The 15,343-nt window shown below is 48.2% G+C and overlaps 1 protein-coding gene across 1 annotated transcript in view; it reads left to right on the top strand.

Annotated features, from left to right (window-relative positions):
* Positions 1-3,282, top strand: part of LANCL2 (LanC lantibiotic synthetase component C-like 2 (bacterial)) — a 55,723-nt gene extending 52,441 nt beyond the window's left edge. The window contains exon 9 of the mRNA XM_008578662.1: positions 856-3,282. Within this exon, the coding sequence (XP_008576884.1) occupies positions 856-950 (95 nt within the window). The 3' untranslated portion in view covers positions 951-3,282. The remainder of the gene's footprint in view (positions 1-855) is intronic.
* The last annotated feature ends 12,061 nt before the right edge of the window (positions 3,283-15,343 follow it).

Genomic DNA, 15,343 nt, shown 5'->3' on the forward strand with positions numbered 1-15,343 from the left:
AGGCAGCTGGGCTACTGGCCAGCCCTGATGACAACTTTTAATTGCTTTACAGCCACATCTTATATCAATCTCAAAAGAGGCCACATACTGTGATTCCACTCACGTGAGGCCCTCAGCAGGCAAAGCCAATCTGGGGGCACTAAATCAGACCGGAGGGGTGGGGATGGCCCCGCAGAGTGGTGTGGGAACTTCCTGGGTGATGGGAATGCAGCATATTTGTTTTACACAGATGTGTGCATCTGTCAGAACTCAGAGAAGTGCACTTAAGATTTGTGTGTTTTGCTGGGTGGGAATTTTACATCAAAAGAAAAATTGTAAACAAACAGGACCCTATGAGGGAGGGATTGTTCTGCCATAAGTGGGAGGCAGGAGGGCTGCAGGCCGATGGTAGTGGCCTTCCCACCCCACACCCTTCACATAAGTCAAGGTGAAAACCTGTTGCTTAATTAATTTGGCGGGGTATTTTGACCAAATAAATTTGTTTTTTAAAAATAGTGTTCTTAGAACCTAAAGAAGATGTAAGATGCAACTTTTTGTTTGTGCTGAAATATCATAACTAGCAGCTTCCATAACTTTTTGGTAGCAATTATATATCATCTTAAAGTTTCAGGATACAAGATTAAAGCCCAGAAGCCACTTTTTAAAAAATGAGATAGTGAAGAAAGCCGGTATCATGACCTGCTGGGTGCTAGTATAAGGATTTCTTTCTTTGTTTTTTTTCAATGAAGACATTTTTAAAGTCCTCCGCACCTTTCCCACACCTTTACAGCCCCTGGTAAAGGAATTGGTTGGAAGTCAGCTTCTGTCAATGCTGCCCCTGTGCCTGTTCACAAAAGGCTCGCGTTTACGTTGCAGGCATGGCTGGCGCTATTCACTTCCTCTCCGACGTCCTGGTGCCGGAGACGTCGCAGTTCCCAGCATTTGAGCTTGGCTCTTCGAAGAGGATTTAAAAGGTGCAAAAAGATAACAAATACCGGTTTGGACCAAACACCACCAGATTGCCGAGTGCCTGACATAGACCAACCGTGAATCCTGAGAGAGAAAAGCAGAGCAAACACCCTCAAGTTACAGCATGAGTGACAGAAACCACCGTTGGCGTTTTGTCACTGTGTCCCCTCACTGGTGTAAAATACAAGTCCCTCACCCCAGACGCTCTGTAGTGTTTGCATGTTTCTTGGTGTTTGTTGTCTGTAGGTGTAAGTTGTTCTAAAGGGAAACCCTTCTGCCGCACAAGCTCGTAGCTGGCTGTGCCCGCATGTACATAACATGAAGTGGGGGTCTTCCACGTGGACACAGAAGGGAACAGTCAGGTGATGTATCATATCAGGAAGAGGTCTAGGGTGACAGCCTCGTGACAACACTGTCAGCATTCTCTGCCGGCCCCTTTCAGACGAGCACGATTCCCTCCTGTTCCACTCCAGAACCCGAGAACATGCAGCCGATGACGGTTTGCTGGGGCGCTTGGCGAGCTGCTGCCACGTGTCTCCTCTCTGTTCTGTGCTCCCCTCTGTGTTCTCGAGAAGCCAGGGCGCAGCATGCACTGTTAGGGCTGCCACCCTCACAGAGGTTCCACGTACAGTGTGTGACGGTCAGGAGGCTCCTCACAGTCGGGGTGGCCAAGTGCTGGGCAGTGCGCTTCACAGTGCCAGGGGACACCAGGGGAAGCTTTTTAATACTACACTGGCAAGAGCAATGACACTGTTAAAGCAGACTCCACTTCAGACTCCCCAACGTTATAAATTAGTGTTGTAAGAGCAGTGGATACGATTCCAGATGGGGGTAAACAGGACTGTGCTCAACTGCACCCATGTCCCTGCAGTGACACTTATTTCAAAATTTAGGTAAGTTATCAAAGTATAAATTTGGGATGAATACATTTCTTATTTTTTGTCCCCTTTTGGGTGATAAAATCAAAAGTACTTGTCTACATTCACAGGTATGGGAAATGTAATGTTCTAACCAAGAAAATTATGGCATTATCTGCCGACATTTTCTATTTTTAAAAAATGAGCATCAATTTGGATTCGCATACACTCAGTAATTCTGTCATGTAGATTTCAGTTTTTAGAAGGGTTTTGTCATCGTGGTACAAGTGGTCTAGGACCTCCTAAGTACCTTCCGTCTTGCCAACTAAGGCGTGTGTCATCAAAGACAAGATGGGACTCCATGGTCCTTGTCTGCAGGGACTGTCTGAACGTCTGTCAGGCCTAGTTTCCGCTCCTTTCATGAAGGAGAAAGGACATCACTGTAGAAGACAAGTCTCCTGTGCACGTGTGGTGTTTGGGGTGTGGCTGAGCCGTCTCTGTGGGGCCAGCACCTGAACACGCGGCTTTCGGCTTCCCAGGATGCCTCACGCGTCTCTTTGCTGCAGACGCTCTTGCTTCCAGGACGTTACTGTTTCCTTTCACATTAGTCTGATGACTTCTGTGGGTGTAAATCCTCACGATCTTATCTTAACTGACCTCCTGGACCTGCTCATGGGCCTCTCAGGGCAGTCCAGCACCCCGTCCCCGAAGGCAGGGTGTGGAGCTGTTGTGCAGAGGACCTCGCAACACATCAGGTCTCACCCAGTGTCATCCATCCTGCCCCACCCCCAGCACCCCCAGCTCATCACACAAGAACACAGAACAGAGCTCACTAACGGGTCCTGTCCCCTTCCTTTCTCCGAGGAAGCCCGTGGGGCTGCACGGAAGCCACCCCAGGGCTCTCCATACCGCCCCTCTCTGCAGGTGGAAGCCCTGGTTCTGGTTTGGCCACGTGTCTCCAGACCAGCAGCCGTGAGAGCGACTCCCTAGCAGTGTTCCTTCATGAGCGTGTTTGAAAAATACTAGTGTTTTAGAGGGAAAGATAAAATACCTGTGGAATAAATGGAGATTTATTTACAGATTTTTTGTTAAAGCCAGCTGGGCTGACATCTTACTTACCACTACATATTGACAGATACGATTCTGCATTAGCCCACTTCCTCGATGTGCTCCACGGGCTGCCGCGTGACAGCAGTTCCAGTGCTCAGTCCCTGAAGGCAGAGAGACAGCGCGTGCTTCACAGCAGACAGTTCACAGAGGCTGCTTTAATAGTTACAAGTGTTTGAAATCAGATTTCAGAACATCTCACATTCATTTCCTGGATTTGTTCGTGTCTACAACTGTTCTCCAAAATGTGTCTAAATTTTAAAAATATGTACGTGTGCAATACCATTTTAAAATTTAAAGGGAAGGAGTTGATTTTCACACAAAGTGTATGGGATTCTTGATTTGGTTAGTAAAAGACAGTTGTGGTGATGACTGGGATCTTCGTGTCTTTATTCGTCCGTGTCTGTCATTGGTTAGGAGCACTGGCAACTGTTCCTCTGAAGATTCGATTCTTCGCTTGAGAATGAGGCAGTTGCTCATGTTACCATGTTCTAGTTGAAGGTCCCCATACAAACATTCTTTTTTGATTCCAACAAGACCTTCCAAAACCTGGGTCATAGTGATAATAGCTGCCTATATCAAGGTTGCTTTATATGACAGGCCCTGTATCTTCACAAACAACCCAGGAGGCGTGTTCTGTTATCATCACTTTTTTACAGATGAATGAAGTGATGGGCTTGCTCAGGGTCACAGCTCGCACGTGGGACTGGCCATCAGAGCTCAGATCCAGGTGGTTCTCACCCGAGGTCACTCTTCCCAGATGCACTCGATACCTCTTCCCTCCATGCCCAACACAGAAAGTGCAGTGTGGAAGAAGTCCAGGAGAGGCCGCGCAAGTCCAGGAGAGGCCGCGCAAGTCCAGGAGGGGCCGCGCAAGTCCAGGAGAGGCCGCGCAAGTCCAGGAGAGGCTTTGCAACTGGGCCGCGAGGCGTGGCTGGCAATTGGAAGAGCGGGATGTGAGCAGGGCCTCTTCCTCTGACCCTCATCCCTACTCCCCCCACCTTCTTGGTGGGAAAAGAGACCCTACAACCATTTGTTGCAAATTGATGTCGCTTTTTAGTGTATCAGTCAGGGTTCTCCAGAGAGACAGAACCAATAGGATATGCTTTAAATATATGAGAAGGATGTACTGGGGGAATTAGCTCATGCGATTGTGAAGAAAAGTCCCACGATAGGCCGTCTATAACCTGGATGCTGGTACTGAGGCTCAGTCCAAGTCCAAAGGCCTCAAAACCAGGGAAGCTGATGTTATCCTTGGCGTGAGTCCTGGAACCCAAAAGCTGAAGAGTCTCGAGCTCTGATGTCCACAGACAGGAGAGAAGAGTATATCCCAACTCCAGCGGGTAGAAAGAAAGATTCACCTTTTTTCTCTTTTATTCTCTTCAGGCCCCCAATGGGTTGGATGGTTCCTGCCCACACTGAGGGTGAGTCTTTCCCACCCAGTCCACTCAAGCTGTCATACTAATCTCTACTGGAAACACCCTGATGGACACACCTAAAAAGATAGCTTTACCAGGTTTCTCGACATTCCTTAATCTAATCAAGTTGGCACCTAGAATTAACCTTCACACTTAGTAAGGCAGGTTTACATCTGCTTCATTTGCTGAACTCACAAAAACAGTGATCCAAGTGTAAAGTCCAGGTTTCCTAAAACATTCTCACAAACTGTTCTCACTCCATCTCAGACTCTTTGCTGCAGCTTCTAGGAACCCTACCTTTCATGAGCCTCTAGAGCTGGAAAGAGGCTGGGTGTGTAATAGGGTCGGGGCCATAGGTGGTCTTTGGGAGGCTGGGAGCCCACTAAATTGTATGCAAAATTTTATGTGCATATGAAGAATTTGGGGAGAGGATTCCTAGTTTTCATCATAGCTTCAAAGTGGTCTATGACCTGAAAAGGGTAAGGTGCCAGGTTGTGGGGTAAAGAATGTGTGCTGGCGAGCTGGGATCAAAACAGGGAGCAGGGAATGCCGTGGAGATGGTCATGGCAGGGGTCTGGAGTGAGGAGACGCCATGCACATATTGGAAGACCTCTCATATGGCAGAAGATGTCACCTGCAGGTCCCAGTTTTTCTACATCAGATTGTCTTGAGGAGAGCCAGTGTCAATTACAACATGACGTGTCCCTCGGTGCTTGTCAGCCTCTTCTTGGTGCTCAGCTGCTGTAGGCAGGGGCATGGAGATCCCGGCTGCACAGCACGCAGCCCCCTTGTGAACTGGCCAGTGGGCTTCAGAAGGCTGTATTCCATGCATCGCTTCAGCTGATCCGAACAAGGACATCTCCTCCAGTGTTGCCAAGACTCCCACTCCCTGGAGTTTGATCACTGCAGCCCCAGGGATCTCACATGGCTGGGGCTAAAATGAAATCAGTCTGCTTCTCAACCCCATTTTCTTCTCCTATTTGGAGACGAGAGGCTTGATTCCTTCATTCAGCGAATGTTTACTGAGCACCACAGTGTGCCAGGCGTTGTGTTGATTGCTAAGAGTGAATGATACAGAAGAGTCATGGACCAGTGCTCTTGCAGCTTATGGTCTGGCCTGATGAACACCTGCCTTTTCTTTGTTCAGTGCCCCCCAGAGAGCTTCCTGGTTCTGTGCCACCCCCCACCCCACCCGTCATTATGTCAGCTAGACTGGCGGCTTTCATAGGGTCACCCACTAGACGCAGTGTTGGTCACATGTTCAGGTGGATCTTACCTACTCTTGAAAGTATTGCCCATAGGAGAATAACACATGTACCGAGCAGCATGATCATACATGGTCCATAATCTCATAAGTATTTCTAACAGTTCTAAGAACTGGCAGGGCCAGCTTTGCAAACCATTTCCTGGCAGAGGCTATAAAGAAGTTATCAATCCTTTATGCTTGGCTGCTGGAACTAAGTGTGATCCCCAAGATAAGAGGGACAATCTGCACACATCCTCCCGACCCGCAAGAGGCAGCCACCCCGCCCTGGCTCCCGGGCAGAGGCCGCCCTTGTGCAGCTGCCCTGCTCTGTGCCCTCTGCAGCTGGAAGGTATCTACTCTGCTTCGACACTTAAGTCGTTGTTTGTAGAATTCGTGACTGGAAATCACTTTCCTACTGAAATCTTTAGACAGTTTTTTTTAAAAAGGGACAATGTGGGACAGAAAGGGCACAGTGCCGGGTTGACATCCTTCAGTAGGTGAGAGGGATGGGGGCTGGTGCCAGGTGGAGGACAGCTTTGGACGGGCACACAGACGCTCTCTGGCCTGCAGGTGCTGGTGGGTGGGTTGGTGGTGGTGGCAGCTGTGGACGTTCTGATGGCTTCAGATTTCTCAGGGAAGGAAGAGTGGGCAAGGCAGCATCTGCTGAGTGAGGACGGAGGAGGAGGAGGTGTTGGGATATGAAGGGGGAAGAAACAGTGGGAAATGTCGCCCAGGAGGGAGAGTGACACGTGCTTGTCCAGCTTCAGCATGCTCCAGAAGTCACGGGAGGACTGGTTAGGACAGAGTGCTGGGCAGGCATCTGATGGGTCTGGGATAGGGTCCGAGAGTTTGTGTCTCTAGCAAGTTCCAGGGTGATGCTGGTGCTGCTGGTCTGGGGACTCCAGACTTCAGGAAAGCACAGGTTCTTCTTCTGGCTTCTCCGGTTACTCCAGAACTGCGTGGGAGTGCGGATGGCAACCCCGAGGGCCATGGGGTTGTAAATGTGGGAGACCAGTCAGTGGCTTTTATGTTTCTCTCCAGCCATGTGCAGCTTGCTGCTGTTTGTCTGAATGGCTTTTTGCTCTTGTTTGGGTTTAGTTCTTATTTTCTGTGCTAGAGGATACGCACAGAGTTTCATGCTGCAGAAGGCTGCCCAGAGCTGTGAGCGGACACCAGAAGGACTGGAAATTCTGACTCGTGATGTGGGTCATGGCCACGTGGGAGGATGTGGCTGGACCTTCAAGTTGGGGAACCGCTGGGGCCACCTTCTGTGACTGGTCAGTCTCTGCCAAGCCGTCTCACAGTCCCTGACTGCAGGGTGGTCAGAGGCAGTGGAGGCAGAGGGCCGGGAGGCACCTCCACTTCTGGATGGCACTGTGACCTTAGCTCTGGGCCCAAAACCCTCTATTTTACTTTTTTGAGAAAAAAAAAAAGCATCCATTTTTTTATCCAAGCCCCAGTGTGGGGCTTCTTCTCCCCGTTGCCGTTTGGCCTGGGACACCCACACACATGCTGGCTGTCCCTGCTCCCGCAGGCTTTGAAGGGCCAGGCAGCGCCAGCACTTCTGAGCCCACGGGGGTTTCCGTACAGTAGTTTTCTGGGATGCTCCCCGAGCTGCACTGAGGACTGTGTGGCCGCTGTGCTTGTCACCTATTGAGCAGAATGTGAACATCCCTTTATCCCTTGCCACCGTCATCAGTGTCATCATCACGTGTGAACACTGTGCTCAGGGACTAGTGAGGGCAGGCACTCTTTGCTGCACTAACCACCCCAGCCTACTCTGCTTTTTTGAACATTTCTCACATTGAATTATCTTGCTAACACCTTGATTTTGTGATTTTTGTCCTATTTATTTTTGCCAAATGGAAAAATTCCCAAATTGAGAACATCGAGTGTTTACAAGACACCACAGTCTTTCAATCGTTTCACATCACGATCTTGGGACAGTTCTGCAGATGGCTCCATGTCTCAGCCATCTCTGGAAGAGCAGACCTTAGAGGCCGAGCTCAGGAGGAGGTGGCTGCGGAGGAGGCCGAGGACCGAGGTGGGACTTGCAGTGGCGAGAGTGCAGCAGACAAGAGCCAGTGACCTGTCCCCACATCGCCTCCCCCAGCACGAGAAGCATCGGGCCCCACAGACGCCTCATGCCTGTGCCTGTGCCTGACTGAAGTCCTTTATTCCACACCCAGAGACAAGCTGCAGGACCGAGTGCTCGGGCAGATGAAGGTGCGGTTTCCTTGGTAACCCAGTCGGCTCGTGGAGACTGCGAGACGCCTGACGTCACACTCTCTGGGTTCCAGTCCCGGCTTTGCCACTTTCAATTCTGCCTTTTAGGGTTTGGGGGAGGATTAAATAAAATAATCGGAGTAATGCACGTAGCATCATTCAATAAATGTTACCGTACTGTTAAATTAGGGATTAAGTAACTGACATCGGACAATTTTTTAGAGAAAAAGTTTTTAATAATGGACCCGGTTGCCTCTGTAGCAGGCACCCATTAGAGAGCAGCGGACAGCCCCAGGGTCAAGGAGCTTCTGTAGGCTCTGTCCGCCGGCCCAGCGCCACTCCCTGTTCTGCTGGGATAACGGCCCCTTCCTCAGAGACCTGCTCTTCCCACTTAGACGCTGCGGCGCCAGCACAAATGCACCCCACATATGGCCAGCTCTTCTGGAGAGACATGGTATTTAATTTAAAATTAGCACATTTGAGTCATCAGTAATGTTCCCAATGGCCTACTCAAGGGATATGGCAGCAGGGATTTTTCACACTCTATATACTTGATGGGTTTAATCGTGTGTGTGCATTTCATTTCTAACTTATAATAATAATATCGGCCATTATTGAGCAGGGCACCATGCCCTTGATAAGCACCACGGCAGTCAGCTACCCCATCCGGCCCCACAGAAGCCGGGACGTGGGCTTCCCAGCCACAGCTGACCACGCATGCAGCAGCTCAGAGGTGGAGAGTTGCCCAAGGTCACGCCGCTGGTGAGTTGTGTGGCCAAGGCTTAATCAGACCTGGAGTTACAAGAGCAGCATTCAGACATTTCAAGGTCAGGGATAAAAATGGAACTAATCTCCATTCTCACTGATGGGCGAGGGCAGTGGAGGAAAACAGCCATTAGAACGGGCAGCAGAGGACATCTCATCGGGAGCACAGTGGGCAGAGGCAGCAGCCTCAGCCGAAGGATGTGCTCAAATCTGAGCATTAAACCACGCACATGAGCTTCATGCTCTTGTTTTAACCCCTGTCTAAACAAACGTCGTTGTCAGCATTTCAACCTATAACACGTTTGAAGAAATAATAGGATGTAAATGGTATGACTTTGCCTCCTAATCAACTCATGAGCCGAGGCAAAGACCGTCAGTGGCTCTCTGGCGACAAGGAGACATCATGCACCTGCTGTTGGAAACACACACACCTGCAAAGTAGACCTTCCAAAAACTAAACCAGAATCTGATCGAGCCTCTAACCACCAATTTACAAGAAATACGGGACAGAGGGACATGCCGAATAATGCCATGCAGTTGGCGCTCTCCACACTGTGGAAATCTCTAAGACAAATGACCTACATATTTTACAAAAAAAAAAGAAAGAAAAAAGAAAAGGGATTTAAAAGGAGATGGAAGGGAAACCTACAGATTCAAGGAGAGATTTCTATATCTAATTGATTTCTATCAATTTCATGGTATGGACCTTATTTGGATCCTGATACAAACAAATGATTTTTTAAAAACTGTGAGATAATCAAGAGAAATGTAAACACTGATTGGATCTTTATGATTTTAATGGTGATATGCACATGCTGAAATAATTATGGATGAAATGTCTAGGATTTGCTTTAAAGTAATCCAGGGAAGGGCCAGAAGTATAGACAGATGAGACAAAATTGGCCATGAACGCTGCTGCCTAGTGATGGGCACGTAAGAGTTCATTATTAGATTCTCTGATTCTCTGTTCTCTTGTATTTTTTGAAATTTCCTATATTGGGATCTAAGTGAGATTGAATCATGGGACTCCGGTGACCTGGAGCACTGTGTGTGAAGCCAGCTCTGTGGCACGCTGGGCTGCTGACGAGACAGGAGGGCTGTGGCGGGGCTGGGACGAGAGCGTGGCTTGGGAAGACCCAGAGGGACGCAGGGGAAGCCAGGAGGCGGGGGGTGCCTGGGCTCAGCTGTGCCGCCTGAGAACAGTCCTCCAGCACTTCGAGGCCTTGCCAGCTCCTGATCCGCCATTTCAGCTTGATAGTTTCTACACTGATGATGCAGGACAAGCCTCCAGACCATCGTCAAAGCTCTGGGCTACAGCAGATAAGCTCGAAAATAAAGTCAGTGCATGCATTCTAATGTGTGGCTTCCCCTCACGTCCTCACAGCAGCAGCAGTCCATCGCTACGTAACAAACTACCCTAAAATTTAGTGGGTTAAAATAACAATAAACATATTCTCTCTTTTTCTGTGCAGCAGAAATTTAAAGAGCAGCTTGGCTGGTCAGTTCTGGTTCAGGGTCCCTCGTGAGTTTGCAGTCACGATGTCACCTAGAGGTGGAGGACCACTTCCAGGATGGCTCGGCCACCTGTGGCCCACAGGAGGTCTCATCCTCTCTGCATTTGTTTCCCATGGCTGCCTGGACAAAGCACCATAGTCTGAGGTGGCTTGAAATAGCACATTTATCCTCACGGTTCTGAGGGCCATGCTCTCCCAAAAGTTCTGGGGAGCATCTTTCCATGCCAGCTCCTGGTGTCCTGAGAGCGGTGCAGATGCTTCCCTCAGTCTGCTCCGCCTTCACAAGGCATGCTCCTGTGCATGTCTCTTTTGCTCCTCTTATAAGGACACAAGTCACACTGGATTACAGCCCTACCTTACTCCAGTGTGACCTCAACTAGTTACATCTGCAATGACCCTATTTACATGTAAGGTCACTTGCCCAGGAAGGAGATGAATTTTGCAGAGACACTGCCCAGTCCAGGACACTCTTCATGTGGTCTCTGCGTACTGGCTGCTGAGAGTCCATATGACATGGCACCTGGATCCCCAGAGCATGGGTCTGAGCAAGCCCAAGGCAGAGACTGCAGCTGCTGTGATCAAACAGCAGAAGTCACAACTGTCACCTGTGCAGCATGTACTTAGCATGGAAGGGACTACACAAGAGGGCAATATCAGGCGCAGGGACCACTGAGGGCCATTGCAGAGGCTGGACACACGACTCATGTCCCTCCCCAGCCGCCCCGGAGGCCCCTCCCAGTGCAGCACCAGCCACTGCCAGACTGCCCAGGCACCACGCACGTCAGCGTCTTAGAAGCCCTTTGTTTACCTGAATGGTTGTCAGAGGCATGACCCGAGAATTTTCTCTCAACAGAACTCTTAACAAAGGACTTTACAGTTACACCCTTGAGTTTGCCTTTATGCTATATTTTACTGAGAGTTCCCTGGGTTTTATATTTGACTGGAAGCCATTTCTTAATTTTAGCACAATTTCCCAGCTGCAGGGTCTGAGAATTTTCAAATCTGCAAGTTTTGGCTTCCTTGTGTTTAATAGTCCTCCCTTTGGCTCCTCTTTTTTCTCACACATTTTACTATAAACAGCAAGAAGCCAGACAGCACCTTTATCACTGTGCCTGGAAGTCTCATAAGTCACTCGGTTTATTAGGTACAGTTTCTACTTTCTATTCTGGAAGAGGTATCATGCATGACAGAACAGAACAGAAAAAAAAAATTTTCTTTACCACATCTGCTTTAGCTTTCTCTCGCTCTCTCCACACACACGCACACCTGCCACGTGATCACAATATCAATATCGCACCTGAGAAAACCAACAGTGATTCACATTATGTTGCATCTAAACCATATTCAGGGTTCCTCAAAAGGCCCAACAGTGTCTTTTAAGTTTATATGGCTTTTTCAATCAGAATCCAATCTAGTTCATGTTTTCTGTTTCTTTCATCTCTCCTGTCACAAGACAATCCCTCAGCTTGTTTTTTTGTTGTTTTGTTTTAATGGCGTTGGCTGTCTCAGGACTTGAGGACTGTGGTCTTCCAGAACTTTCCCCCTCTGCGGATCTGTCTGACCTTTTCCCTCTGGTGTCGTTTAGCTTGTTCTGTCACAGCACTTCCTGTGAACTGGAAGTTAGGTCTAGACTCTAGAGCTATGGTGTCCAATGTGGTAGCCGTTGGCCACATATGGGCATTTAAACATTAATAAGATTACCTTAAATTTAAAAATTAAGTTCTGCAGTCTCAAGAGCCTCATTTCAAGTGCCCAGCAGCCACATGTAGCTAGTGGCCACAGTATCGGACAGGGGAGACATGGAACATTTCCATCATCACAGAAAGTTCTATAGGATACTGCTGCTGTAGAGGTATGCAGGGTAAACGCTGTTGGCGCGACTGCTTCGTAGGTGATATTCGGTACTTCGTACTGTGTCATATGAGGACGGCTGGCTGGGAGGTCCAGGGTGCCCGAGGGACTGTTGTCAACTGTGCACATGGAACTTAGAACTCTACACATCCTTCTCTGGTCTTGTCCTGTCAGCTTGGGTCCCACATCCTGTGATGGAAAAAAAAATTCTAGGGATTAAAATAGAATCAAAGAATTTTAGAATCGAAAGGGAATTTTGATATTATTTTGTAAACAGCTGAGGAAACTGAGGCCCTCAGAGATTCAAGACTTGCCCAAGGTCACTGATGGCCAGTTGACAGCACAGGAGGACCTTCAACAAACGTGTTTCCCGTGGCCAGACTCACACATCAGAGCAGAAGTGCTGTGTAGCCACTCAGCTCAGTTGCTACTGCTGCTACCAGTACTGACGATCATAAAATACCTTTTATTACTTAACAATGTATTTAGCCTTTAGAAAAATTACTTCCCATAATTCTCACAACCATTCCATGAGGAAGGCCACTAACAGGACATCTGATTAAAAGGAATTAATTTTTTCAGGTAATAAGAAACCTAGAATTGGCTCACTAGTTCAGAGTTCAACAATGCGAAAGCAGGTATCTCTGTGATTATCTTAGCCTTTCCCTCTTGGTCACAGGATAGCTGCTGCAGCTCCAGATATCACATCAATAATCAAAACAGGGTCAAAGGGTATGTGGCAATTCCAGGAACTCTAGTCCCATTTATGAGAAAAGTGACATCTTTCCCAGGGCCCCTAGAACAGAGTTCTAAGTATGTTTCATTGGCCAAAAATGTCACATGGCACATGCATGCATGCACACACACGTCCATTGCAAGGAAAACTAGGAAAGTGAATATGACATGTAGCTTTTCCAGCGTGTATAGAAGAGATCAGCAAGGAATGGGGTTTGGATGCACCAAGCTACAATGGAGTTGTTCACATTCTCATGATTCAGCTGAGAAAACTAATGCTCTAAGAGACAGAGTATCTTCTCGTGGTCACCCAGCAAGTAAGTGGCAGAGCTTCTTTGAGTCCACAGCCCGCTATGACTGAGGCTTGCTCACTGAAGAACTGTGATGGAAGCTCTGATGCTGCTTGAGTCTGGGGCCAGTTCCAACAACTCCAGAACAGTAGCCTCTGTATGTCCTCAAAGGCGGGGAAGAGGCTGACCCCAGACAGTGCTGCTGCTACCTGAACAATGAACTGCAGGCCATTCAGGAGAAGGGCTGCCTGACGGTGTGTTTGGGAAGTGGGTACCTTAGAGAACGTCTGTCTACTCCACTCTTAATATATATTTAATGCTATATCTTACATATGTATATATTTAATGCTATATATGTGCTCTATATGTGTACTATATTTCATATGTATTTTATAAATAAATATTTAATGCTATGTTTCATATTTTCTCCCTATCACTCTCTTTTCTGTGAGATCTTTGTCTTGCCAGCCTTGTTTTTGCCAACCAAGGACACTTTCAATGAGGTGGTTCCCACAGGTGTTAAGGGATTCACGTAATAAAAGAACAGAACACGGTGCTTCCTTTTCTCCCTTCACATTGGCAATTACATATGGACTAGATCATTGTAATTACAACACATTATAATTATAGTGAATCATTATAATTTATTCAAAATAATTATTTGTTATAGTTCATTCAGAACAATTATAATAATTACAGCAATTTTCCATATATAATTGCCAATAATACACAGTGTTGGTGAAAGCTGCTGGAATAAATCGGCATAACCCTTCTGAAAATAATGTAAGTCAAAAACCCTAAAATATGTACATATGCCTTGATCCAGCAATTTAAATCTAATATTTCATTCCGAGAAAATAAATGTGGCTGTACATAAAAAATAGTGACAAGCACAGCATTATAATAGAGAAAAATTAGCAACAACTTTGAGCAAAAAAGTAAACTGGGGAAAATTTATTAAAATAAAGTTAAAAATGAAACAAAGTAGAACAAAATGAAACAAAACACGTGTGGTAAAAATATAAAGAAAAGCCAGGGAATTATAGACACAACACATCGGGTGATGGTGGGGTGTGCCGAGGGAGAGTCCCGGCCTGGGTCCCTGTGTGTGGGGTGTACGGTGTGCTCCCGTTAGTACATTTGGTCTGCATCAGCCAGGTATGCCACTTACTGCGGGGCATCACAATAAATGGCGTTTTTTCGCCGGAGCCACAATCCCGGCTCCATACAGCCATCCTGGGACCCAGGCTCCACCATCTTCCACAGCCTGGGGTCCTCCTCTAGATCCAGGCTCCAGAAAGGGAAGGGAGAGCCGTTAGGACCTGGCAGCGTTGTAGGGCCAGACGTGGAAGTGTTCGGGTCACCTGCACCCTCATTCCATCGCCCAGGATGGCCTGACTTGCTGCCAGGGGCTGGGAAAGGTGGGTGCAGAGAGGCGCTCCTAGGCATTTAGCCAGCAGCTGCCGCAGCAGCTTACACAAGTTATACTCATTCTTTTGAATGTATATTTATTATTTAAAAGTGGAAAGCAAAAGTGAACCACCTACGTCTGATCAGAGAGGGGGTTAAATAAGCTGTGGGACACTACTCAATCACGAGCAGGGCAGAGGTAGGAGAATGTTTAAATACTGTAAAAGATGTTGGAGAAAAATGGGTTACGAAAGATTCCTGTTCTGACCCTGGGCGGGCGTGTTTCCTGCAGGCACGAGAGCGAGCGAGAAGCGGGGAGTGCGCCTGCTGCTGGGTTAACCCGGGTTGCAGGCGATCTTCATTTCTCTTCCTCTTTGTACTTTTCTCTACTCTCTACATTTTCTGCAATGAGCATGTATTATTCTCATAATTTGATTTAAAAAATAGACATAGGTTAGGTTTGGTTTTGAATAAAGACTGGAGCAGTGAGTAGGTCCCCCTCCCAGAGCCCCCCAGCCCCGCCCCACACATGTCACCACACGCCCAGGGCTTTTGAGGGACTCTGCGCAGTGCTGGCTTGTCCCGGAGAGGTCTCCCTTAACCTTCATCACATTTGTGTGTCTCCTTAGCCCCACCTTCTAGACGGGGAAATGGAGGTACCCGAAGGCCCCATGACCTCGGCGTTGGGTGAAGACTCCAGGTCCCTGCCTCCCTCCCTCCATGTCACATGGGGGTCCCACCTCGGTCCCGACCTTTCTAGTACAGAGGGTGTGCGCTGGGTGTGTCTGCTGTCGCCCCAGGGTCTTTCTGTGCCCCTGTCCTTTGTCTCCTGCACTCGAGTACGAAGCTCGATGCCATTTCAGGACTGACACCCTGCACCTTTGGGGACTGGACTGAAATGCTGAGCTGCGCTGGGCAACAGCCTGAGGAGCGCCCGGGCCACCCCGCTTTGACCTCCTCAGACTAAGTATTGGTT

This window comes from Galeopterus variegatus, unplaced genomic scaffold (assembly GCF_000696425.1).
Source record: "Galeopterus variegatus unplaced genomic scaffold, G_variegatus-3.0.2 Scaffold1737, whole genome shotgun sequence".
Classification (NCBI taxonomy): domain Eukaryota; kingdom Metazoa; phylum Chordata; class Mammalia; order Dermoptera; family Cynocephalidae; genus Galeopterus; species Galeopterus variegatus.